Source organism: Etheostoma spectabile, chromosome 12, assembly GCF_008692095.1.
Source record: "Etheostoma spectabile isolate EspeVRDwgs_2016 chromosome 12, UIUC_Espe_1.0, whole genome shotgun sequence".
NCBI lineage: Eukaryota > Metazoa > Chordata > Actinopteri > Perciformes > Percidae > Etheostoma > Etheostoma spectabile.
Window position 1 is genome coordinate 17,837,253 of NC_045744.1, and position 23,438 is coordinate 17,860,690.

The following is a 23,438-nucleotide window of genomic DNA, read 5'->3' on the forward strand; positions in this document are numbered from 1 at the left end:
AAGAGATGCAAAAGGAGGGTGACATGTCTCAAGTTCCACCTCAGGAACAAGAGGATTGGGAGCTCACAAAGGAAAAGTCTCATTTTGCTGAGCCCAACACAAAGGAGAGTAACATAAGTGAGGTTGTGAGCAAACCCGCAGATGACCTGACAGCTCCAGAGCAAACTGATGATCCAGAATCAAACTCACAAAGCAGTGGCCTGTCTGTAACTGAACCTGAAAAAGCTGACTCTAAAGATCTTCCCATTACTGTGCAATCAGTGAGTCAAGCATCTCAGGAGTCGACCCATCATTTAATAACTGAGAAAAGTGGTGAAGAAGTTTTGAGTGCTCCATTTGATGAGGATGTTTTTGGGGACAATGTCAATTCAGCCCCTGTTGACCCACTGACCGTTCAGATAAATACTGATGAATTTGTTCATGAGCCAAATGAGCTGCTTGATGCATCAGATGCAGGAAGAAGAGACCTGTGCAGCGGAGAGCTTCTTGATGTCAACCGAGATTCCTCTAATGTTTTTGATGCAGACACTTTTGTGAACAGCACCAATGATACGTTTTTATCTTCTTTCAGTGAGAAAGTTTTGACTGAAGCTGCTCTCACTGATACTTTTAGCTTGCTTGACACTCCACCAATATCAACTGAGAATGATGTGATGCTTGGCCTGACAGATCAGCTTGTTGTCCCTGATTCGGCACCCGTAAACCAAGATGAGGATCAAACCTCAAGTCCTTTCGGGACAAACAGCCAGACAAGTGAGCACGGTGCAGACCTTGACATATTCGGCTTAAACGTCATTCTGCCACCTACTGTTAATGTGCCTCATCAAGGAGGAGCTGACAATTCCTCAGACCAAATGTCTGTCATTCCTGATGACATCTTCGGAGTAAGCGATGTGTTTAAAGTGCTGCCATCCACCCCAGCTACTTCTAACTCACTGAATGATTTCCTTGGTTCAGATACATCTTCTACAGCCGCTCCTTCGGCTCAGACTGATTTTTTTGTTGATGACATATTTGCATCAGAACCACAGCTGCTGCCAGTGTCTGAGCCAAATGATGTAAATGTAACAGTGGATAGTCTTTTAGTGTCTGACAACAGCACTGAGCAGTCGGCAGAAAATGCTGTCACAAAGAGCAGCTGGATGGATGATTTGCTTGGGTAAACGCAGGACTGTGTTCAAGTGATTGAATGCAAAAAGTTGGAATGTACAATTATATCATATTAAGATATTTTTTAAAAAGCACTTTTTAGGTGCATGGATATGATTACTACTTTACAATTAATGAGTTAAAAACACAAATAATATTGCTTTCTTTCACCAATGCATTTTATTTAGAAGTCTGTATCAAACACACTGTAACATAAATCTAATTTCAAGTTTTGTGTGGTAAATCCAGTGTGTGTTACTGTTTACATTAAAGATGTAAAATCAATGCATTTTTTGGCATTATATGATTTGATTTTCTTTCATATGTTCACATGAAGAGAAGCAAAGGATGAAACATTTGCTGAATTACTGTATATTTTAAATTGAGTTTCATGAATAACTAGTTAATGAAATTAAAGAATCATGTGTAATGACTGGATATAATGTGACTATGAAATGTCTGTATGCATTTTGACAATAAAACTGTAAATATTCTGATATGAAAATGCTGAGTTCTGAATGTACATTGTTGCATTAGTAATATTGGTGCTTTTCAAACCTGTTCAGTCATAACAAACCCTGATGTGTTTGCCCAGTTCACTCCGGTGCGGTTTGTTTGTGGTGTCAAAGCCAATGGACCAATCACAACACCTCATGGTTTTCCCTCCTCTCATTAAAATTGATTGTTGTTCTTTACTGCTTTAATTAAGGGTTTTCCATATTAACAGCTATTTGGTTATCACAAAACACAATTTAAGCATTTATTTTGTTGCAGATAGTTTCCATTTTATTTGCAGAAATTTCAGATTTCCACTTCTGAGACTTTTGCCATCCCCCCAATACAAAGAGAGGTTAATGGTGTTTGGTTTGTTTGCCTCTCAAAAGGATAACAAAAATTACATTTGAGAAACTCAAAATAATATCATTTACAGCAAGTTTATTTTCCCACAATGTGCTTTTTGTCTTGAAAAATCCACAGATCACACAGTGAAGAGTTTTTATTGAGTGTGACGGCAATCATATTTCAGTAGAAAGTAGATCTAAAAAATCTGTTACTAATTGAAGTACCATGTTACTGTATTAGTTTAAGGTAAAAACTGACGGATTGACTGTAAATATAACGTTTGTCCTGAGCAATGCCAAGAGGTAAAGCCAATGTGTCATTAAAATTAAAAGGTTTTGTTACCTTGTGAATGTCAGTAACTTTGCTATCGGCTGATTAGATTTTGGAATATCTTGTGTGCTGACAACAACAACACCAATGGAGTGTTAAGTAATATAAGTAGCCTATTGAGACTACATTTTGGTAGATTTGCTTTGTGCAGGCTTGTTTGATTCACGTTGATTCTTCAGTGTTGTCTCATACAGTTAACCAACCTTCCATTTTTTAGCTAACATCCCTGACCCTGCCAAGAAGTATGCAGCCCCAAAACTAATATAATGTTAAAGGGAAAACAATGAATATATAAATAAACAAATAAACAATATTGGTTAAACTTATGTTAAACTATTGAAATGGACTGTAAAAGAAATAAATTGCTAAATGATTAAAAAAACATATTAGTATTATTAAATTTGTATTATTATTGTGGCCCTTGATGAAGGCAAGAGTTGTTGCCAAGGTGCTATAGCTAACTTTGTTATCGCTAGCTGGCTAAAGTGCTTAGAAGCTTAACTGTTACGAGTTAAGAGTTTACAGCAATGCTACAGTAGTAGGCTAATGGTATTGTAACGTTATATGGTTGATTAGTATTATCTATTAACCCCCTTACCCTAACCCTAACCCCTCGGATGCGTGGGGAGGCTAATGGGATCCGAACACACTTTACCCTAATCCCCTAACCCTAACCCCCTAACCCTAACAGCTTGTGAATGTGCATCATGAATCAACAGTTAAACGCGTCTTAACAAAAACTCACCCAAGAAAAACTTTGTCTCACATGTGAGATGATGGAGAATACTGTACCTAATATGACGCCATTCAGTCAAAAACCTTCAAAGCCAGTTCCCATAGTGAACTGGGATGCCAAATATAAATAAAAGTTGGGAGATAATCCAGTTGTTACAACCAACAAGAAAGCCAGCCAACACGGTCTGTGCCACTTCCAAGTAGATCAAACTGTAGAAAATGAAACCAAATGGTTAATGGAGAATTTTATGAAGATGTTTTAATATCTGTATTATAAATGACCATGAGACAGAAGAGTCAGGTTCAGCTGATCATTTGTGGTCAGGTTAGAGTCAGTCTGAAGAATCCAGTCTGTGTAACAGTGTCGCTCCGGATCTGACTGGATAAAAAAATACACTGGCAAACTGAAAAGGCAGAATAACATTCGGGAAGCAAAGAGCAAAAAGAGTGATCTTTTGAAATAATAACTCTATTCCGGAGAATTTCTCCAAAATCAGCCATGTTCCCGGAGATGTTTTTCACTCGTACATGATAGTTAAACCTGTATGCCGCCTTTTCACAGTGTAACTTGTCAGACTGATACTGCTTACAAACATACACTCTGTGACAAGAGGTCACACAAAGATATTGCTTTGTATTAAGTAGTCACATGTAAAAGAAGGTTTTTGAACCCCTGCTTTGCAACAAGGACAAGATCTGGATGAGCTATCATGTAGCTGTAGCTTTACACAGTTCATTTACTAACAGTACATTGCATCCTGGTATAATAATCAAGCACAACTGTTAACAGTAAAACTCAACCTTGTGTTAGATTACATTTTAACATAAACAGTAAGTGGTATCCGATAGTTGGCAAATCATAAAGCAACACCGGCTTGTTTTCAGGGCAGCTGCAGATCACAACTTAACTTTTTGGCAAATGTAGTTGTGATGACAGAGAACAGACACATCCTCCTGTAACATCTTCTGTGGACTCTCACCTCTGCTGTGTTTACATTCCAGATTAGTTTATTCATTAAGGTGCATTCTGCTGCTGTGCATGATCATCCCTACCTTTCTTGGTTCCTCACTAATTCCTGTGAAGACTTATTTCATATTTCTTTCAAACAGCCATTAAGCTATAATTCAATGCTAGTATAGCCCAATAATAAAGCACTGGTAGTGATTGTAGTTTCATGGAGTTGCTGACTGCTGTTTATTTAAATAACAAGTCCGAAGTATGTTCTCTTTCTGTGTTTTATTTTTCCCACTCAACAGTGATGACAGCAGTAAAGAAGACCTACATTAGGTCAGTACATGAGCAAACACGATGGATGACTCAGCAACAATGAAGTCAAAATATCTTCCAGATAGAAATACACACAACAAAAACATCTGTAATTCCAGCTAGAGTTTGGTGGATTTTCTGCTGTTGTGTTCGACCATGATGGAGTCATTTCTCGTCATTTTGGTGGTCATTTTGCTAGAATGAAAAGGAAGACAACATTAAGAGACATAATTCTGACCTTCACCGGTTTGACTTTTTTGTCTATCTTTATATTATTCACTACCATTATGTTTATGTATGGCTTTTCAAAGAACTGGAAGAAAAACGATGAGTTGCAAATTGTCGACAAATTGTAATTTTTGCATTTTGGCTCAAGAGGATTGGGATTGGTTTAAAGAAATGCCAATAAACGTTTTTCTCCCATCCTGGAATGCTGTGTGGGCTAGCCAGACCCTCCTCCGCTCCGCAGCGTGTGGATGGGTCTGACAAAGCGAGACTTGCCTGTAACTGACCCCCAAGCAAAAATTGCCACAATTCCTCAGTAAATCCGACAGCTTTCTTACCTGATGCCCTCAGTTTCATTAGTTGAATCAGGAAGTTCTTTTCTCCTGGTCTCAGGAAGCAGGAAGACAAGAGCTCCACTGGTCAGTGTCAGGCTGCTGAAGACTACGATGGGTATGGACCAGTGGTATATGGCCAACATGTTGAGCAACGGAGACAGCATGCCTGCTCCTCTATAGGCTATAGAGCCCAAGCCAACAGCTGTTTGCCTGAAAAAGTGGAGTTCACTTTCAAATATCTTCTTAATGTAGAACATGTGAATTGCATATTTTGTATACTCTTATTTTGCGTACCTGACAGAAGTGGGAAACAACTCCTGAATGTAGACCATGCATACTGAACCGGCCCAGTTCAAAAAAAACTTTCCAGTGGTAACAAGGGCTGTTATTACAACAGCGCTGTCTGGAATTAATTTAAGTGTATTAAACCACTGACAATTAGATGGATGTATCCTCAAGCACTGAATGTGAAGGACAGGAAATGTACCTTGAGGGAAAGCCAGGGTAAAGAGGCAAACCAAACTGCCTGCCAGGAGGGTTGAAATCAGGGATTTCCTTCTCCCTATCAACTCCAGAAACCAGATACAGAGGAGATGTGCGGGTATCTCAAAAATCCCAAACAGGAACTGAACCAGGAAGATGTCCAGACCAAACTTACCCACATTCAGAACAAGGCAGAAGTAGCCGAGATTTAATGAAGACCTTCAAATCACAAGAACACAACAACATGATACAACCATTTAATTGGATCAAAAACTACATTTAAAAACGTGCCTAACTTACCAAGCAAAGGATATAATGAATAAATATTTTATCAGGACTGTTGAGGTAAAAATGGCTTTGATTCCTCCACTTTCAACTTCTCGTTCCCCAGTTACCTGAAGGGCAAATGTAATATTATTAAATCACAGCAGTTTCATTTACTTTTTCCTTTCTACCGATCTACACCCGCATCATACTCCATTATATTGGAGAAAGAGAAGACATCTCTACGGCTGCTATCTCCAATACAGAACAACTGATAAAAAGCTGCAAAATATGTAATTTTGGTTTTAGGTTATACTGTTCCTTTAAACATGAAAACTGTTAAAAACAACCAACCACACAGATGTGCTAGCTGTCAACAATTGAGTCTTGTTTTTCTGAGGGATAATAATTTATACTGTTTGTTGATCCCCAGTGGGTAAATTACAATTTACACTCTGTTTTGTTAGTAATCACTACACACAGGCCTGAAATACACACTCAGGACCAATTTATACCTGGGGTGCCTTGCTCAAGAGCACCTTGCAGTGCCCAGGAGGTGAAGTGGCATCTATCCAGGTACCAATCCATACGCCATACTGTGGTCCGTATCCGTACGGGGACTTGAACCACCAACCCAACTCCCCGTGGACTGAGCTACTGCCACCACTCCCTAACATTCATTGAAGAATGTGATTACAATTAAATCTGACCTACCTCGTTCAGCAGATTCTCTGGGATTTGTTTTTTATTGATTGCTGCAACTCTACGTATCAACTTATAGGCTTCTTTAGTTCTGCCCTGCCCAAGCAACCACCTTGCAGATTCAGGAATCCACCTGAAAAGATGAATCGCAATCCAAATGTTGGAGTCACACACAAACTATTTCAGTCTCATAAACGTACTCATGTGTCGGAGTGTAATTCAGAAACGGATCTACCAACCAGGTAATTACACAGCAAGATTCCTAAACACACTGGTTTTGCATTAGCTCAGTATGTGAAGTAACACTAGAGCTTTTAAGATAAACTGGGTTTGGCCTTTGTACTGCAGCTATAATCAGGAAGTGTTATATCTACATATAGCATTGAGCAAAAATCAAAAATAATAAAATATTACACATCACTTACCATATGTACAACAATACAAAGGCCTGTGCTCCTGCAGTGACAAACTGTGCTTTTCTCCAGTCACGGATAGCATAGACCAGACCAGCCAAGGCACACTGTCCACAAGCTGTAAACATCTGGCTCATACAGGAGGCAAAGGACCTTTTGGAGACCCCAATCCACTCTGTAGCTAAAAAACATATTTAAAGACCAAAATCACTGCAGAGCATGACAATAAATCAAAGCAATGCTGGTTAGATAAAAAGAAGTCATACCTAAAACGGTGGAGTTAATTCTATATCCTCCGAGCGCAGCTCCAACTAGGAACTGCGACACTATGTAAACGTAGATATTTGGAGACACACCAGCAACTATGGCAAATATTAGCAAGAGGACAACTGGTAACTGGGTGGTTCTCCTTCGGCCGTACCTAAAGTTTAGAGAGTGGGTGTCCATCAAATGAAGAGTTATAAGGTTCAGGTTTTATTACACTTTGTACATATATCTTTTTCAAGTCGCTTACGATTCAGCTGGAGGTCCAAAGATGAATGAACCAACAACTAGACCAGACATGAAGACTGTCTGCACAACATTAGCCATGTTGGACTTGTCACAGACAAGATCATACTGCAAAACAGTCAAAATCAGTAGGCCAGTCAGCATGGGTGATACAAAAGAAGAAACCACAAATCATGCATCTTTACTTACATCAGTGACTATGGTGGCCTCATATAGTGTGTTGTTGTACACCCATCCATTCTGGCACCCTGTGGTCTCATTGAGTCCAAATTTCCTAATGTCACCAATGTCCCAGTCCACAGGGACAAACATCTGACACCTGCTGAAGGTCCCGTCCTCCTGCCGGGGCAGAGTCAGGTTCAGCTGATCATCTGCGGTCAGGTTAGAGTCAGTCTGAAGGATCCAGTCTGTGTTACAGTGTCGCTCCGGATCTGACTGGATAAAAAGAAAACTACAAAAGAAAACAGGCATTAAGATATATGGTAAGGTCAATCCAAAAAGGATGAGCTTCTGGAAGAAACCAAAGTCGCCGATTGTTCTCAGAATCTCTCCAAAATCCACCATTTTCAGACACCAGTGTGTTTGACACTAACTTGGGTAGACTTCTCTAAACAAAGCTCTGGTCAAAATAAATGTTTAACACTCTGGCCTTAGTCAGTAACTATTTCAAGTCCAAATGGTCAAGCTGTTAAAGCAAAGAAATAGCTGAGCTTTAAGAAATCATATTTCAATTCAAAAATGGTCCTCACTCATTGAATTCCATGATGTGACTTTATTCAGCTACTAAAATCATGTGCATGTGACATTTTCCAATAATCTATACATGTCAAGGAATCTCTTGTATGTCATCACAAATATTCCACTTCAAATTATGCATTTGTTGATGTACACATTTTCATCATCAATATTTTAAAAATATATAATGATCTGTAAAAAAAATGTATTTGCCAATTAAATGATTAAATTAATACTAATTATTTAGTAAATCCTAAAGAGGCAGAACAATGGTTTTCTGATGAGTAAACAACAAAAAGGGAAAGAAATTAAGAAAAAAACATAAGTGACTTTCAGCTCAAACCCTTTGATGATCAATCATTTTATCGCATAAAATACACACGGGAAAAAGAAATGTGGCCTGTGCCGCCCGTCTTATTAAAATGATATTTGTTCTGTTAGCCTGGGACAGGTTTTGGTGAGAAAACTGCACGTCATGACATCAAAGCTCAGAGTGTACGATAACAAGCTCCATGTAATTCCAAAAATATGCATGTTAACATATCGATAAGGTGCCAATTGAACAAATCATTTTTGCATGATTAGTGATGCTCCGACAAAGGCAAACAATGGAAAACACTATTAGACAAATTAAACTCTTGTGTACTGAAAATGAGTATCAATCTGCCTTAATCTATATTTACAAGTAAAATGTTTCTTTTAAATGACATGTACACTTAAACAGTCAATGCATCTACAGCCTTATACTTAACCTCATGACGTTTGTTTGACAGTGCATGGAGTTGCCATCATACGTACATTTACATCTTTTACATACACCATTTACATCAGTACCTAACTAGGAGCTATTTCGTAGCCCTTTGCACGTGGTACAAACCATACAGCTAAACAGGGAGTGACGACAGTGACTTGTTGGTGAGTGTTTATAAAGCAAAGAGACATTACTGTCAACTTAATAACTTGCCTAGTGACAAAAAAAAAACTAAGTAATACCTGGCCTCTGGAGACGTTTAAAGGGTTACTCACCCAATATATGAACAATTTACCTCTAGTGGTATCCGGACATGCAGATAGTTTCGTGTTTTTATTTTTTTATTTGTTGAGGTTTTAAGAGGCCCATCTCAAGATTCTTGCTGCCCCTCAACTCAATGCAGGTAAATGGAATTTAGTGTGTGGTGCTCACAGCCTTAATCAAAAGTCTACAGTCATGCTTAGCAGCTTTGTACCATTGAACTAACGGCTAATGCTCAACATGCTAACGTCCACAAAGACAACAAGCTGATGTCTAGCAGGCATAATGTTCACCCTTAGTTTAGTGTTAGTATGCTAACATTAGCTAATTAGCAGTTTGCACAAAGTTCAGCTGAGGCCAATGACAATGGTGTAGGTTTTGTAGGTCAGAAGCCTTTTTTGACCTGCTGGTGGCGCTGAAGAAAAACTCAAGGAATCATTTAAGTGAGTAGAATTCATCCTTGGGGCCTTTTAATAGATTGTGCCAATTTCATGGCAATCCATCCAATAGTTTTTTATTTAAATAAGTAAAAAGTTATTTTGGTCTGATGGCTAGCATGGCTACGATCAACATTCCATTCACCTCCATCGTATCAGTCTTGCAATTAGGGTGAACAGCCCCTTTAAACTTTATTTCACTGTGGTTGAACATTTGCAGTTTTTGGGCATGCACTGCACACCTTCACAGAAGTTCATCGTCAGACAGCCTGTAACACGAGCAACTCCAGACTCGACACATAGTGCCAGCATTCAGGATTCTTCCCAGCTTTAAGATCAGTAATTGTACACAGGCTAAATGACCCCTCTACACAAGGATATAGAAAAATGCAATTCACTTTGATTGTGAAAATTAAGTAAATTCTCACTACAGCTTCCTAAACCTGCATGTTTGGCTGGTTGACGTCATGAACTCCTAGTGAGGAACAAGCACAAAAAGTGGATTTATTCAACCAAAGAGAAATATTATTAGCAACCAGTGGTCACACATGGTAAAAAGGAAACACATATTGCATAGTACAACAATGTTAGGCAGGTCTCAATCTGTGAAAATAATCCGGTCTTTGAATACATCGGGAAAACGCCATCTGACAAAGTATTGTAACTGCAGTTATGAGACAGAGCAGTTAGTTGATTTGTGTATGTTTGAATGGTTTCAGCTGTGCAGTTAGAGCCTAAACTCTTTGGTTATGTTTTGACAAAACCACCACACCCCACACACCTTGGGCTGCCTTATACAGGAGGAATCCAGTAATTTTCTTATATCCTACATACAAATCCATCTGAATTTACAGAATTACAAAACTAAAACTATGCTACGGTGTGTTTCTAAGTTATTTGTATCATGTGTTGCTGGAGATTTACTTACTTTTCTTAAATAGGCGTACATTAAATACACCTAATAATCACAGATAGACTCGAGATTTCACCGAACACACTGGTTAAATCTATAGTTTAACTAAGGCTGAATATACACTTTTCAATTTCAGCGTAGCATAAAGTGCCATATAAAGGTGGCACGACACTCTTGTGAGTTTTGTGGCACAGTTGATTTAAAAAGAAGAAAAAAGAAAAAGGCAATCACTTCCAGTACTGGCAGGAGATGGTTTGGATTGTGCTTATGTATGAAGAAGAAAAGAAAAGAAATAAGGAGCTGATATAGTTGATTGCATCTCTTCTCCCATTTACTGTATAAGCGCACTGTAAACGTTTCAAGTGTGATTCCTGTAATGAACGGAGCCTTCTCAATGTGGTCCTCATGCATCCTGCAGTAGCGTCACACTCCTGCCAGCTTCCTGTCTCCTCCTCCTCCTCCTCCTCTCTTTGGCAGCTGTGGTTTCTCGGTATAGACTACAATGCAGCTGTGCAATACCATTAGTTTCTGTCCTCTGTTGATGGCTCTACCTGACTTAACTGATGCTGAGCTGAGCAAATCCAATGAGTTTAATATCATCAGGAATTTCAGACTCATCCACGCCAGATGCCTGGAAGAGAGGAAACATCATCATAGATTATACTGTTTAAATCTATCAAAACTAACTGATCACACGGAAACCTGTAGAAATACAGTATGAACAGTTGAATTTTATCTATAGTGTCAAATCATATCAGAAGTTATCTCAGGACACTTTACAGATAGAGTATGTCTGGACTATTCTATAATTACAGGGTATAAATACAGGGTTCCACACCCTCTTAAACATCAAATTCTAGGACTTTTCAAGGACTTTCTAGGCCCAATTTCCCAAACTTCAAGGACCCATGGGCAACTTTTTAAATATGGATTAACTTTTATTTCTGTTACAGAACATTTTATAATGCAACTAGCAGGCTTTAGAGATGCTCAGAGGCTTCTCACTGTGTTGTTACAGTGATGACAGACTAATGTGGTCTCATGCCTTTTCCAACACAGCACAACCCATTTACTAACATTAGAAAAGAAAAAAATACCTTTAAAAATACTTCAATTTCTTTTCATGCACAAATAAATTCAAGCACTTTTATAACCCATGTCCATTAAGAACGTTCAAGGCCTTGATAAACCCCCCCCAAATAAGAAATTAATTTGATATTTTCAGAAATGTTTCTGTCTGTGCACTTACCAATTTAAAGGTCACATTTTTGTTAGTATGAGGATCATCAACAATCTTTTGCAGATTGGCAGCGACTAGACAGATGATAAAAGGAAGTGAGAAGAATATGTAGTAACGCAACAACAGATGACACGACTTTTCCATCATAATCAGTGGTGGAAACATGCACACTATTAAATCATTAACCAACAGTATTCAGCTCATAGGGTGCCAGCATATTTACTACAAATCACATTCACTTAACATGTTAACAGAGACAAGTAATCTATCACAACAAACATCATTAACTTTGCATTAGATGCTATAATGTCAAATATAAAAAATAAATCCAGAAGTACATTAAGGTGGCAAAAACAAAATGTGAAGCTGCTTGCATGAAAAGGTTTTTTAACTGGGATTGATTACAGTAGGTCAAGCGAGTTTCAAGTGAACTGACTTGACGCTGATAATATCTCTTATATCATACAGTGCTATTTCTTAAACTTACCAATGACTAAGTCCCTCCCATCAACCAGACCTGCTGAGACTAACTCCTGAGAAACTCCATCAGCCGAATCTGAGGGCAGACATAGAAAAGACAAACCAAAGACTTAGACTTGAGACAGGAGCGTCTTAGAACATTATAAAAGAGAAAAAGCTAGCGGATGCACCTTACCTCTGCCGGACATGAACTCAAATCGGATGTCGTTAAGTTCCTTCTTGGGGTTCCTCAGTCTCAGCACGAGGCTGATTGGAACACTGGCATTGGCTGCAGCTGGATCCTGCAACAGCACAACAGTCAAGTATTTCCTGTCCAGCACTTCTGGTTAGAATGCACAACAAGGAGGTAAAAATACTTGATATACACTAATGATACAAGGTGATTTATTTGCTGCCAAATTGACCCTATTGTGGTTGTTCTGTTTCAAGTATTAACAATTCGCTTGCCCATTCATGCTGCCCATGGCCCACCTAATCTCCCTGAGAGGGGACGTTACTGCACGGCCATGTCATGTCCCACTAGTAGCTCCGAATTGCAGGGAGGTTCTTGTGGTTGGAGGTGTCTGTTGTTTCCATTGATGGTCTAGAGTTGGCATGCTTATTTATGATCTATTATTTTACTATGAAGGGGGTGTAATGCCTTTTGTGAGTGCAGTAGTGAATTAGGGCTTCACAAATGAACCCTTCTTTGACAAAGCACGGTATGTGGAGGTTACAGAAAGCTGAACGTAAAGGTGCACTGCAGAGTTTTTTTTTTGTTTGTTTTTTAAACCACAAGTAGCACTTTGGAGTAGAGTCACATCCTGCCGTAGGTTTCTCGCTGATCAACAGTTGTTGTCGGTAACGGGCCAAGTAACAATGCCCCACAAAAAAAAAAAACAGTAAAGGGGACTATAGTCCAATACAAAAACTGACTAAGTGCATCGAACAAATTAACGGCTGGATGTGCCAGAACTTTCTGAAATTAAATGAAGGAAAAACTGAGGTGGTTGTTTTTGGAGCAAGAGAGGAACGATTAAAAGTCTGCGCTCAGCTTCAAACAACAATGTTAAAAACAACAGACAAAGCCAGAAATCTTGGTGTAGTCATGGACTCAGACCTGAACTTTAACAGCCACATTAAGACAATTACAAAGTCAGCCTACTATCACCTTAAGAATATATCAAGGGTTAAAGGACTTATGTGTCAACAGGATTTGGAAAAACTTGTCCATGCCTTTATCTTCAGTAGACTTGACTACTGTAACGGGGTCTTTACAGGTCTCCCTAAAAAATCAATCAGACAGCTGCAGCTGATTCAGAACGCTGCTGCTCGAGTCCTCACTAAGACCAAGAGACTGGATCACATCACTCCAGTTCTGAAGTCTTTACACTGGCTTCCTGTGTCTCAAAGAATTGATTTCAAAGTACTCTTGCTAGTTTATAAATCACTTAACGGTTTAGGTCCAAAATATATTGCTGATCTGCTACTACACTATGAACCACCCAGACCTCTCAGGTCATCTGGGACAGGTCTGCTTTCTGTCCCAGAGTCAGAACTAAACAGGGTGAAGCAGCTTTCAGTTTCTATGCTCCTCATATCTGGAATAAACTCCCAGAAACCTGTAGATCCGCTGCTACTCTCAGTTCTTTTAAATCAAGGCTGAAGACCTTTCTATTTGATGCTGCCTTTCTTTAAATGACTAATCATTTCTTTAAATTTCTTATGCTGCACTGTAAATTTTATTCTTGTGTTTTATGTTTCTCTTTGTTTTTAACTGTCTATTCATGTGTTTTACCGGTTTTTAATGCTTGTGATTTTTAACTGTTTTTACTTGTGTTTTATCTGTTTAACTGATTTTGTGTAAAGCACTTTGAATTGCCTTGTTGCTGAAATGTGCTATACAAATAAAGCTGCCTTGCCTTGCCTAAAGAAGAGCAAGGAGAAAAGAAATAGCAATTATGGACATAAACAATGCTGATTTCAAACTTTAAGAAAAATTGGCTTTGCAAATGTTTTAAGAGCAAAGAAGTCATACAAGAAAACTACTATGGCTTACAAAAAGTAGCATGTACAGTAGACCCAGATATGCACAATAGGATTTGTTAAACTGGTGCATTTCCTACTAAACAGTTCTAATAAACTTGTAAAAAAAAATACATAAATAAAGACAATACTGAAATCCACAGCAGTAGTGCTATGGGTATACCTTTTTCAAAACTTTTTTAAGCCAGAGGTACTGATTCATTTTTTTTTTTTTTAATAGAACCTGCCCTAAAGTGTGAATGTATGTTTACCTGAGCAGTGGGTGCATGTGAAGGGCTGGCTGTCTGAGTGGGAGCCTGTGGGAGAGCATCCTCTCCCATCTGGCCCACAGTCGCAGGGCTTTCACGTGCTGCACCAGGTGGCTGCAGATGTTGTGTGGAGCCATCTGTTGGTGGGAAAAGCTAAGAGACACAAGTGCAAATCATTCAGTGGGTGTTTTCAGTTTTACATGAATGGAAAACACAAAGACACACATAGGACAGTCATGCAGATTGCTCTGTAAAAGGCATTACAATAAATCAAGATTGTCAGGTCATGCCCACTACAAATGGACTCACCTGCATGTTCTCGGGCCCGTCCTTCACTCTGGGGGACTGCAGAATGGACATGACAGATTGTCAGGATTAAAAACATGCACTTTTCCTTTTATCCCCTCCAATGTATGACGTTTTGTAGGATTGAAGGAATTTGACACAAGGTGACTTTAAACACAAGTCTTAACTGAAATCACAGTTAAGATAAAAGACAGTAAAATCCAACACCAAGACATGAATTGAGTGTGAACACAAGTTGGAGAATAATTTGAACAGCTTCTCAGTTCTCCTGAATTTGGTGCATCTATTATTGCTTTACCTAAACAACGCTGACTTCGAGGCCTAAACTTACTGGAATTGGTGAGTCTTTGTAAATTATAGTGTGGTCTAGACCTACTCTGTCTGTAAAGTGTCTTGAGATGACTATTGTAATGATTTGATACTATAAATAAAATTGAATTGATTTAAACAAAAATACACTCCTGCTTAGCTAACAAATGTTCAGACTAACAGTCCAACAGCACCATATGCTGGCCATGAGTATGTTGTGTGCAGTGAGAAACAACTGCATTGACTGCTTGGAGACACTGGCATGCAGTCTCACCCGCAGAGCTGCCACAGCAGCTTTGCCCTCTTCGCTCTCCTCGTCCAGCTCGTCATCGCTCCACTCCCAACCGCCGTCCTCCGTCTTATGGAGACGGCCACTTGAGCCGGGTACACGACGCACCTGCATAAAAAAAGAAAAATGCAACACTTAATATTTACACATTCATTTACACATCAAGTCTTTTTGGTTAATCCTTGTCAGCATGCATTAGGCAGAAAGTTTGGAAACTGGGACACACCTTAGCAGAGCAATACAATTTGGAAGATCGACATTAAATCTTCAACTAGTGTGCATTCAGTGTAGTTATAAAGACTTTCAAACCTTTTTGGATCGCTCCGTTATTGTTGGACCTTTGTATAGAAGCCTCTCCTGCAAATACTCGTTGTTCTGTAACACAAAGACAAACGTTTCTAACAGGCTCTATAAAGATTCTACCTAAACCACAAACCAAACCATTTCAGTTTATTTCAATAACAAGGATGTACAGCTCACTTTGGCTTTTGTGAAGAATTTATGCTTCAGCAACTCGGCAGCAGTTGGCCTAAATAGGAAAGAGACACAAGGCACTTCATTATATTCATTACACAACTGGGGAATCTAATGGAAGGAAAAACAAGCACAACTTAAATCTGACATGAGGAAAAATGGTTTGAGAACTAAACTGACCTTTTTTCTGGATCTTTCTGTAAACACAGGGAGAGCATCTTCCTGAAGGACTTGCCATACTTCTTCACCATGTCCTTGTCGGTGATACCCGTCTCCAGACACGGTGGGTCATTCTGCAAAGTCAGCATCAGCACCTACAGACATGCAAAGGTCAGCTTCAGTCAGTAGAGTGATAAAAAAATCAACTGTTAATTTAAAACCGGGGGGGCTTTTATCAAAACCACTCTTTGCAGACTGACTGCACAGTAACACACGAAAGACTACAGAACTAACTTTTTTGTTAGATCTGTTTAAAATTGTATTTTTTCTGGTGAAATAAAGAAAAATAGCATCAGATGTAATCAAGCAGACAGCTGTAGCTTGTCAAATGTAACCCAAAGAGACAGTAGATGCCTTACTGACATGCAGCAAAGCACCAGTAGGCACACACAAAGTTACCTTCATTGGTGGGTATTTGTGATATGGTGCAGCCCCAGTGGCCAGTTCAATGGCTGTTATCCCAAAACCCCAGATGTCGGCTTTGAAGTCATAGCCACGGACCTGCGGATTAAAAACACTCTTCCTTTTATCATGACTTTTGAAGCATTACTGAGAGAAAAGCGACTCAGAAAAATATGTTATCTTTAAACCAAGCTTCATACAGTACCTGCTCCATGACCTCAGGTGCCATCCAGCACGGCGTGCCCACAAATGTCTTCCGAACCTTGTTCCTAGTCATGTCTCCTCCCGCTGCTAGAAAGGCACTCACACCAAAGTCTGTGGAGTGCGTGTGATTTGGAATGTATGTCAGAGAAGAAATGAGAGAAAAGCTATTTAAATCACTTAACCTCTTAAGAAACGCTTGAAAATCCATGCTTTTTGGTCTAAACCCCATACCCAAATTAAAAGTGGTACAGCACCCATATACGTTGGCCTGATATCACTGGAAAAGTAACACTCAAGTTTCTGTTACAAGTGTCAGGGTAATTCTAGGCCTTACTGCCACAGCGTTAAAGAGGCTAGAATGGAGATTTTTTTATTTCCGTCCAAGTCATGCATTTGCATAATTATTTCAATATACTGCTGTAAAACACATCTGGTGAGATACAGACAACCAAAGCCACATGTCTCAGCTTACTACAGAAAAATCCAGAAGCCAAAAGACTCAAAAATTGATTTTATATGACGTTTGTTTCTACAGATGTTATTTCCGTTTGAAAAGTGCAAAGAAAAATGCCAAAAAAGAGCAAAATACAAAACTCTCAAATACAAAAAAAAAACCCACATCAATCACACACATACTTAAATATATATATGTATATACACACATTAATATATGGTAATATAAGTAATAAGTAATTATAATTTGTTCAGGATGTGAAATGGATTAAAAGGAGGCCCTGGTTTTGCTTTGACACAGCTAGAGCAATCCCAGGGTTAAAATTTCATTGTGAAGTTTGTTATCCTTCGATTCGTCTTCTTATCGCTAAAAAGGGTAGGAGGGTCTTGTAACATCTAGTTTTAACTGGTCCGAGCAAATGTTAATCTACCGCATGTGGGTCTGCCATCCGTCAGTTATGTTTAGTTTTCCCAAGGACTCGCCCAAGCTTGGCTCATATGAGGTCTCATTGGAATCCGTAGACCTCAGAGAATACAGAGACACATCAAGCATGTAGAAGCCTTGGCGGAGAAGGGAGACGCGAACCGAAGTCCGAAAAGGAAAAATGGTTTAGGTTTTTTTCGTTGAACTTCGGCCAGAAACTTCAAGATTGTGAAGCGAACAGCTCGTTTTGGATAAAATGGCTTGGATAATTTATTTCCTTTGATTGTTGGCGAGGTATGAAAAACAAACAAATTTTTGGCAATCTTTCACCGCTGTGAAACAAGGCACAAGGAAAAACAGGATTGCACACTCGACTCTAGACACTATCTGCGCAGTATATTTCTGTATTTCTTTAACTTTATAAAACAGTTGTATAACTGCTATAGATCATCTTATGCTCATCTTTTTGAGTGTGGGCTTAACTGAATCCTGAGAGGCTAAGCTTTCAACAGATGTGCCGTAAAACAGTAACTAGGCAGAAAAGCTGAAAAAAATGAGTGAAAGACAATAGAAACAGAGAAAGCAAAATCACAGTACCAGCAATTTGCACTGAGCCATCGTCTCCAAGAAGAATATTTCCAGCTTTTAGATCCCTGTGCATGAAAAGCAGGAGGATTAAAACATGATAAACAATTAAGATATCACAAGTCAGTGGGTGCACCAACAGAGGAGTGGCGAGGCTGTGCATACTGACTCTGCAAAATGAACAAACACTCTTCATTCTCAAGCACAAACAAGTTAAAGCTGCACCTTTGATCGGCCTCATTTTAAACCACCTGGTTTCTGTTTGCATACACAAGTGCAAACTATGCACAAAGAATGGGAGTGGATTGAATATCTTTGGGTTGTGGACAAAACAAAACATTTGAGGATGCCATCTTGGGCTTCGGGAAACAATGATTGACATTTTTCACCATTTTCTGACATTTTATATACGAACCAACTAATTAATTAACCAACAATTAAAAAAAGTAATCATTAGTTGCAGCCCTAATCAGGAAATCAAATGGTTATTGGACTTAACAGTGTAGTAATACATCAAAAAAGAGACAGTTAAAAAAAAAAAAACTAATTTTTAAAGCCACAGTAAGTGATTAAAGAAAAATCCCAGTTCATAAGAGACATGAGGCTGTTAATTTGATACAATTACACTTGTTATATATAAAAAAGGCACTGAAGGTATATAGGACTTTTTCTCAGTGATGGTTCACATGGTTCCTGGGGGGAACTTTTATGAAAACAAACCTCAATAATGCGGTTTCACAGTATTAAATATTGAAGGAGTGAGGTCTAGTTCAAACCACATGAGCATATGCAGAGATGTAAGGCTCAGTGCCAGTGAGTGTGATGATGGGACGTACTGGCTACCAGGAACACAGTGTACAGTGATAACAAGGCGTTGCTCTGCAGTCTTCAGACTCACCGATGAATCTGCCCATTTTTGTGAAGGTACTCCAGCCCCTCCAAGACTTCTTTCAGGATGGTGGCGATGCTAGCCTCGTCCAACACTCCGGTCTTGTGCTCTCCCCGAGAGATGATGTGCTTGATGATGTCCAACACTGAGCCTGAGAGAGGCAGAGGCTTGTCACAAGGCATGCTGACAGTACATGATGAAAGGATTCTTTCGTTTGGCAAATAGTTTAAGGCACACTGGGTGGTAATTATCTGATAGTGGCTGGTACCAGCCTGGAAAACCCTGACAAACTTCCGGCAAATTTGAGATTTGCTCTGCAAGTCAGTCTGGCCAAGAGTCCATTCAAGCCCATTTCCAATTTTTCCAAATCAAGGCACTAATCACAACCATGAAGGTGGGCATTACACATGACAATAGCACAGTGATGGCATAGCAGCTTTTTGTTTACACTCAACATGATGGCCACCAAAGCGCAGCAACCTCTTGATGCCGCTGCTGCTACGTCACCCGGATCGTTGGTCTGATTGGTTGAAGGACTATCCAATTGCACCCAGAGACATTTGTGTGGCGTTCGTTGGTGGCGGCCCTTTGGAAATGGGCTGTGAATAAAGCTTTCCCAGGGCTGGTGTCAATCAGGCTAGGTTGGTACTGTATAACAACAACAAAACACTGCCTGACAAAAGCAACGTCAGACCTCCTATACCTATTAATAAAGGTGCTCAAGATTTTAAACACAGTCCCTCCAACCTCAATCAGGTGATGTAGCATGTTTCAGTAAAGCTACTGAACAAAAATGGGCCATGTGGAAAAAATAACACCAGTGTAGTCTCATGTACCACAAGCCTAGTAAAGGGAAATACATGCAGAGAGGCAAGATCCATTGCTACTGGCATAGAAAAACAAAGAGCAGTAAGAAAGTATTGTATTAACATGATACATTTAGAATTTTTACATTTGTTTTATGAACTATCAAACACTGTATCCCAGGATTATTTAAAAAGTAAAGAAAGGAGGCATGACAATGAAAGTCAAGTCAAAGTCAAGGTAAAGATAAGAGTTAGCTAAGTCAAGTCAGAAGTTTCTTTAAATATTACAGCACTTACCACCACTGAGCAGCTTCATCACCAGCCACAGTTCATCTTTCACCACAAAGGAGGTATAATAAGACACGATGTTTGGGTGGTGGCACTGGCTCATAGCCTGGATCTCTTTCTACACAGAATGAAATATGGGATACAAGGTCACAGGAGAAATGGTGCGATATAAAAATCCTGACGCGTCGCATCTTTTTTTATTTAATTACAGGACAACAATCTCCTCACTCATTAAATATGCAGCCATTGCATATTTAATAACACAACACTTTTTAAGTCTTGTTTAGAATTCTTAAAAATGTAATTTCTTCCGACATTAGCTTAATTTCTCTCTATATCAGCATCCCAAATGATGCAGAATCCCTTAATTACTGTATCACAATATACACTGGTATTGAAATATAAAATCTGATATACCCTAGTCAGATTTGACAAAATATGGCCTATTCCTAGAGTTAGCCAAAGTTTTGGTTTGTCCACCAATCAAATGGGTGAATCACAAAAGCTTAACACATAAAACACTGAATGATTTACCTTATATGTAGTTTCACGTGTTGAAAATGCAAAGGGGCAAACTCTTTCATAAATGTCCAGCAAAGCTTAAACTTTCTGTTGCAAATGAATCTATATCCTGTTCACAAGCTTTCTGAAGATCTGATGAAATCACTAGTAAATAATAACTTGTTAAATATGACCTATTATAAGCGGTTTTATCATTTATCATCTGTCTTGTGTAGACCCCATGGTTCACTATAGGAGATTGGCAGATTCCAACTGGTAACTTGGTGCTAATAAGCTATGTCACAGAGTGATGATGCGTGTGTAGGAAAGTGACTTTACTCTTATCTTGTCTGAGTGTTTGCAGTTGTGTCACATTTAAACATCAACATTCAAAATTAAAATACCATGAGGGTGTTTCAGTGCTCATTAGGAAACACTTCGTTGCACAAGAAAATATGTATTCACATTTCATTTGTCTTCATTGGGTGTCTTACTGATTTTACGCAGCTTTAGTAGTCAGTGGTTGTTGTGGTATCAAGCTTTTGGTCTGTCTTGACCGATCTGACCCTACCAGCCCAAATCACTCCCAGCAATCTGACATAAAGAACATCCACAGCTTCTTACCAGGAGCTCATCCATGCTAGTTTGACACTTTTCCAGGTTGATGCGTTTGATGGCCACCTTCTCCTTTCTCGGCTTGCAGTACGCTGCCTGGACAACTGCAGTGGCTCCACTCCCTGAGATCAAAATTAAGATTGAAACCATCAGACTGTAGGAGCAAACGAGCCTTTAGCTTTTGAGGCCAGAAGTCCGAACATGACTACTAACTAAATCGTGTATGAGCAATGTGAGAAGCTGCTAAATTTGAGTAGAAACTAGTTTCTTGCTAATATTTGGGACTAAGGTCATTTACAGTAATTAAACAATACTGTAATATGCAGCATCAATAAGTCCAATGCTTTCGTTCAAAGACACCCGTCACGTTACCTGAACTAAAGTATGAATGACTCACTATAATCCGTGTCATACCTTCGGCAGAAGAGCACCACCCTCTCCAACAATTGACGAATCTTCACGCTAACGTTATGGGCTAACTTTCGTTAGCTAGCCGTTAGTTACCTTAATGTTGACTGAGCCATCTCACTTTAGCTCGCCAACTAGCTAGCTAGCGGAAACCTAATTAAATAATTAATTAATTACTTTGACCTAGCTAGAGGGACTCTGCAGAACTGTTAACCTTCCTGTCGTGTAGCTAGCTAGCTTTGTTGGAACTGGCCTTCTGCTACATAGCTAATTACAAAACTAGCTAGCTAGTTGGCTAGTGGCAGTTAGCAGCCGACACCGACAGGGGAGGCTAGGAAGCTAACTTTAGCAAGTTAGCTAAGCTAACGTTACTTACCTATCACCTCATTGAGTTCATAGTCATCCCTGTCGATTGACCAGGATTGAGAGGACTGGTCGTCTGCCATGGTGTCGTTGTTTGAACGGTGTAATCAATGTTTTTAAACAACAACAGAGACGCTTTCTGTAACAATATCTTTGTAATTACTCCATTCGGCTCCGATGATGCTGGCTGCTGCTGTTCCGCTGACAACTCCAACCGCTCCTGTCAACACAACCTCACGCACAACTGACGCATCCTATCACGTACGAATTCAAAGGAGGAGGAATGGAGATATCGCCATCTTGAGTGTGGCAAAGTCTGTCAAATGCTTTCTCTAATTGTCTACGGTCAAATGTCTGTACAATCAGAAAGCACATGGAGGTGGATCAGAGTAATAAGTTACTGAACTGTACTGGGCCCCATGGCATGCAGGTCAGTTGAAATGTTTGTTTCCAGACAACAGTTACTCTCCGTACCTCTATAAGAGTGCAGAGTAACGTTTCAATCAATAGAGGGCGCCAACGACTCTTCTTCTTCTTCTTCGCATTTTAACGGCGGTTTGCAACCATTGCGTTGCACTACCGACAACTACCGGTGTCACATTTCACCTACAGTGTCCACCTAGTTACTCAGATTCTGTCCAACAAATGTACAGTTAAAAACAATCAAAAACCTCCTGCCTTGTTGCTCGTTCACCTCCTCCATATTCCCAGTGGTTAAATTGGCTTTTGTAGGGAGGTGGAGCCCTTATAAGGAATATTTTTGTAACTTATATTTGAATGGTCATCATTCAAAATCGAGCCGTAAAATGACCTAATGTGTTTTTACACCAAAATATTGTTTGGCAAATATGTAAACATCTTTTTAAACAAGAAAAAATAAGAAAATTATGTTGATTTAAGAGAATCAGGGACAATTTCTATATCACTGTGACTTATGATGCGTGACTTGTGACTTTATTCTTGTCATAATTACAAGAATAAAGTCAGTGTATTTCAGAAAATAATCTACCTGCATGTGGACAGCAGAGTGCATCCATGAGTCTGAAGCTGCACAGCTTTTTACAGCGAGAGTGGACACTAAGCGACGTACGGTTTCATATTTGTCAGTAAGCTTTTCAAAATACATTTGGGGGTACACTCAAAACATTGGGGTCAAAATGTTTGAGGCTGAAGGAGACGGAGCTGAGCTCCGGCAGGGTGTGTTGTGTGACCTGAGGAGGTTAAAACATGATTCACGCCTAATGCCTTTACTAATTGTGTGCCTTTTATACTTTTTATATTGCACAATTCTTTCCTTAGTCGTTTGCAGTGACATTTGAAAGACATTTAGGGAAAAAACACAACAATAGGTGAGAGAAGTATTCTGATTTATTTAAGTAAGAGCCTACATTTAGAAAGACCATTAAAAGTGAAGTCCTGCCGTCAAATTGTTACCAAAATAATAAAAGTATAAGTAGGCCTAGATCTACTAACTTTATTATTTATGCAGATTGGCCCTGTCAATGTTGTATCCATAGACGGAAAAAAAAAATGTTTTACATTCTATGGTGGTATCGT

At 39.3% G+C, this 23,438-nt stretch overlaps 2 protein-coding genes across 2 annotated transcripts; both read right to left on the reverse strand.

Annotated features, from left to right (window-relative positions):
* Positions 1 to 4,260: 4,260 nt before the first annotated feature.
* On the reverse strand, positions 4,261 to 7,849 carry slc22a13a (solute carrier family 22 member 13a). The gene is made up of 10 exons (XM_032531176.1): positions 7,446 to 7,849; positions 7,261 to 7,364; positions 7,013 to 7,167; positions 6,759 to 6,927; positions 6,346 to 6,466; positions 5,668 to 5,762; positions 5,372 to 5,586; positions 5,179 to 5,287; positions 4,888 to 5,094; positions 4,261 to 4,519 (listed from the first exon to the last, which is right to left on the reverse strand). Exons 1-10 carry the CDS (start codon positions 7,818 to 7,820, stop codon positions 4,444 to 4,446), a joined length of 1,626 nt encoding a protein of 541 aa, XP_032387067.1. The 5' UTR covers positions 7,821 to 7,849; the 3' UTR covers positions 4,261 to 4,443.
* A 164-nt stretch (positions 7,850 to 8,013) lies between these two features.
* On the reverse strand, positions 8,014 to 22,320 carry oxsr1a (oxidative stress responsive kinase 1a). The gene is made up of 17 exons (XM_032531177.1): positions 21,895 to 22,320; positions 21,120 to 21,232; positions 20,004 to 20,112; positions 18,910 to 19,051; positions 18,024 to 18,079; positions 16,551 to 16,660; positions 16,343 to 16,444; positions 15,905 to 16,038; positions 15,731 to 15,779; positions 15,560 to 15,625; positions 15,236 to 15,358; positions 14,656 to 14,691; positions 14,350 to 14,499; positions 12,249 to 12,354; positions 12,081 to 12,149; positions 11,603 to 11,667; positions 8,014 to 10,984 (listed from the first exon to the last, which is right to left on the reverse strand). The coding sequence occupies exons 1-17, from the start codon at positions 21,962 to 21,964 to the stop codon at positions 10,910 to 10,912; spliced, it is 1,575 nt and encodes a 524-aa protein (XP_032387068.1). The 5' UTR covers positions 21,965 to 22,320; the 3' UTR covers positions 8,014 to 10,909.
* Positions 22,321 to 23,438: the final 1,118 nt, after the last annotated feature.